General features: G+C 35.8%; 1 protein-coding gene across 1 annotated transcript in view; it reads right to left on the bottom strand.

Moving 5' to 3' along the window:
• LOC109521796 (low choriolytic enzyme-like) overlaps window positions 1-3544 on the bottom strand; it is a 25321-nt gene that overhangs the window by 19240 nt on the left and 2537 nt on the right. Inside the window, exons 3-4 of the mRNA XM_019879851.1 lie at window positions 3422-3487; window positions 2747-2899 (exon numbers count right to left, since the gene is read on the bottom strand). Coding sequence (XP_019735410.1) covers window positions 2747-2899; window positions 3422-3487 — 219 coding nt within the window. The remainder of the gene's footprint in view (window positions 1-2746; window positions 2900-3421; window positions 3488-3544) is intronic.

Here is a 3544-nt window from a genome sequence, read left to right as displayed (position 1 = left end):
AGGATACAGGATACAGATCACGAGTCTGAGACTCGTGATCTGATTGGCTATTGAAACCTGACTGTGCCCGTTCACTTACAGCGCACAGGGGCCTGCTCTGTTTAATCTGAAGGCCCCGAGCAAATTTAATTTACCTGGCAATACAGCTAGCTGAAATATGATTGGTTAAAAACTCTACCATAATAAATAAGTTATTTATCGAGTGGCTTTCAATGTTATTTACAATAACATCAACTAAGTGGAAATAATATAATGTAAATAATACAGACAATAATTTTGTTTACATATTTAGGAAAGTAAAATAACATAAATTATAAAATAACATAAAATACATAAAAGTAAATTTACTTTTCTGAGAATGTTTAGGCCAGCAGAGAAGGCCTTGCTGGCCCTCAGGGTCTGCCACTGACTACATTGGTGAGTCAATGAATTTTATTTTACATTTCTTCTTGTCATTTTATTTCGTTAGTATTAAATTCATGGTAACGAAATAAAATGACAAAGATACAAAAACGTATCAAATAAATCTGCTCACCTGCAATTTATAATGGCGCATTGTAGTCACCTTCGTTCACTAAAGTTCATTAAATCTCTGCTGCTCAACATTTTCAGTTATTTGCTGTTGTATAGCCTCTTCTCAAAATGCAAATGATCTGTTAACTTCATTTTCAAAGAATAGTTTGTTTTGTTATTGTTTGGTTGGTGTCTTATATGAAACTGCGACATTGCGCAATTTATTGGACAGACTTGTTTAAGATCACACAGCGTAATTTGGGTGGCATTTTATTTCGTATTTTTAAATCATCTTTTTGTTTTTGACAATATCTGTAAATTTAGTTTCCTGCTCTTAATTGTGAATGCATACTTGATGGTTTTAAATGCTCCTGAAATTAAGTGCTGCTTGACGAGCTTATACAGTATTGTGTTCGTGTATGGGACGTCACTGAAGGCCAAAGGTTGAAATGCACGGCCCGCCACTGCTAGCAGAGAATTGAAACCTAACGCTTCTCCTCGTTCACCCCTGGTACCAGAATCCAGTGTCTCCTCTCCTCATTGGGTCTTTACTGTGAATGTCTAATTGATAACTCTGACATGAACAACCATGGTAAAAATATTTTTAAAATTATGTTATTATGTTGGCCTATATTTAAAACACAGGTACATGGAAATGCCAGTATTCTACCTTTATAGACAAGGACTGATGGGGCAATATAAAAATATTCTGGACATAATGTGAAAACAGTGAAGATGAAAGGGAGAAATCTACATCGTTTTAAGATAGATTTATTTTCCCCCAAATTTCAGTTTCACCAATAGATGTCGCTTTGCCCTATGGAGTCTCAAATGTCAGCATCGTGATATTTGCACATAGAACAACTTTGTCTCCTAACATTCCATTTAATTTTCATAGCATAATCAATGTGCAGGTCACAACTTTTCCACAACAGCGTTTTGGGTTGTTTTGGGTGAGCTTGTATCACGCAATTGTCATGAGTATTTCATGAGATACAGCAGGTTTTTGGTCGTGAACTCGGGAATGTAAGAGAGAGAGGTGGTGAGGCACCAAAGGTAGACCGACAAGAGGTCCGTACAGGAGATTAATCTGTTTTCGCGTAAATAAGCCTACGGTATTTTTGTATTCCATATATTTATTAAAATACTTTACAAACCTTTCTTATAAATATTGTATCCTGTTATTATTATAATTCCTATTACAGTATTATGATTTTTTTTTACCAGCTTAATTTTTAATTTTTGGTGCTCCCCCTCCCCCCAGGCTGTTGGTGCCTTTCACACAGTGCGTGGTCATCGTACAGTGGTACCTCTACTTACGAAATTAATTGCTTCTGGAAGAAATTTCTAAACTAGAAAATTTTCCATGTAAATGGCCTAATCCGTTCCAAGCCCCCACGCCCCAAAATTCAGACATAAATGTTTCCTAAAGCATAAAAATGCATCAACATATGTAAAATACATCTTACAATTAGATGATTGCACAATAAATGAGAATTGTGCATAATGTAAAAAACTAAGAATAAAGAAAAAAAATGGTCATTTAATTTTTAACTGTGTCCTCATCGTTTTTTGCCCTCTGAAGTCCATGTTCTCTCACAGAAGAGGTTTTTGACTGGCGATTTATAAAGAACCGATCCAAAGACACTTGCTTTTCCAATTTTTTTTTCCCTCGAAAAATGTTCTAGTGAAATCTATGTCAGATACTTTTTGCTTGATTGTGCACACTTGTACTTAACAACATTTGGCACCAATTTGTTATCATTTGTTGTCTTTTGTGAAAACAATGTTTGTTTGTTTTTTAATCAACTTGTATATAATGTGTTGCTGCAGGAAATGAAGGCCAAAAGTTTTATGGAATGAAATTATAAAGTAATGCAACAGTCAAAACACAGTTAATTTCAGACACATCGCATTGTATATATTATATTTGACTGTGCCACCTTTACCTGTGATCGTCTTTTGGATTATGAAAACTTAAGTTTATAATAAAACACAGGTTTTTTTGTTTTTGTTTTTTTTTTGCAAGTCTCAACACTGTAGCAGAGGAAGATGGAAAAAAAAGTATGTTACAGTTCGAGGTCTATTTACGTCTGGGTGACAACTGAGTAAAGTTTCTCATGCTTGTATTATTACATTCTGAAATGGTTTGTGGAAAAAAAAAGAGGTTACACGTAACCGCTCAATGAACAGCATGATCACATTCACTTTTTCAAGATACATGGTTACTTACAGTAGGCTCTGGAAATTCTGTAAGGCACATAGACAAAGCCATCCGTTGCTTTTGGCCACAGGCACCTGTCTCTCGTGCAAGCGTCCGCATTCTGTAGTCCAGTTGGTATGGCGATGTCTCCAAACATCACAAGAGGTTCATTTTGGTTCTTTCCTAGAAAAGTATGTTTTCCTTTATCATGAGTCGCTGCATTCGCAATTTTACTCTTAATGCTTGTCAATTATCATTCACACTCCGAATACAGAGCATCATGAAATGCTTGATCGCATTCATTTTCAGTGAGAGAGCCACAAAGGGTTAAAAAAAAGACTTGAATGTCAATGAGTTGTGACCAACTTGCTGCTGTTTGCTACGAGAGTGAATGACAAAATTGATAATGCTCAGACTCTTTCAGCATTGTTATGTCACTCTCCTAAACCTGTTTCCGAATTGGCGGTATGTAGCAGGAGATAGTAGATAAGTCAGGGAGAGTATCAAGACATGCAGATGCAATATAGAGGCTTCCACAGACTTCTACCCTCTGCCCTGCTATACTCACTACTAGACTGACAAATTCTGGATGGTTAAAAAAAAAGAGTAATCTAAGACGGTATTCTCAATAAAGCAATAAATCACTATCTTGCTATTCATAAAAAGAAGTGAGATTATGAATAAAAAGAAATGAGATTAACATACCAACATTCACATTTGCCCTCTCTATCAGTGTGGAAACACTGGAATCCTCATCTGCAGGGGTATTGCCTTTGAAAAAGAAGAATCATAAATATGCATGTGCCAGTGCTTGTGACCATAACTGCC

The sequence above is a fragment of the Hippocampus comes genome, unplaced genomic scaffold (genome assembly GCF_001891065.2).
Source record: "Hippocampus comes isolate QL1 unplaced genomic scaffold, H_comes_QL1_v1.1 scaffold175, whole genome shotgun sequence".
Classification (NCBI taxonomy): domain Eukaryota; kingdom Metazoa; phylum Chordata; class Actinopteri; order Syngnathiformes; family Syngnathidae; genus Hippocampus; species Hippocampus comes.
This window is presented reverse-complemented; position numbering and strand designations above follow the sequence as displayed.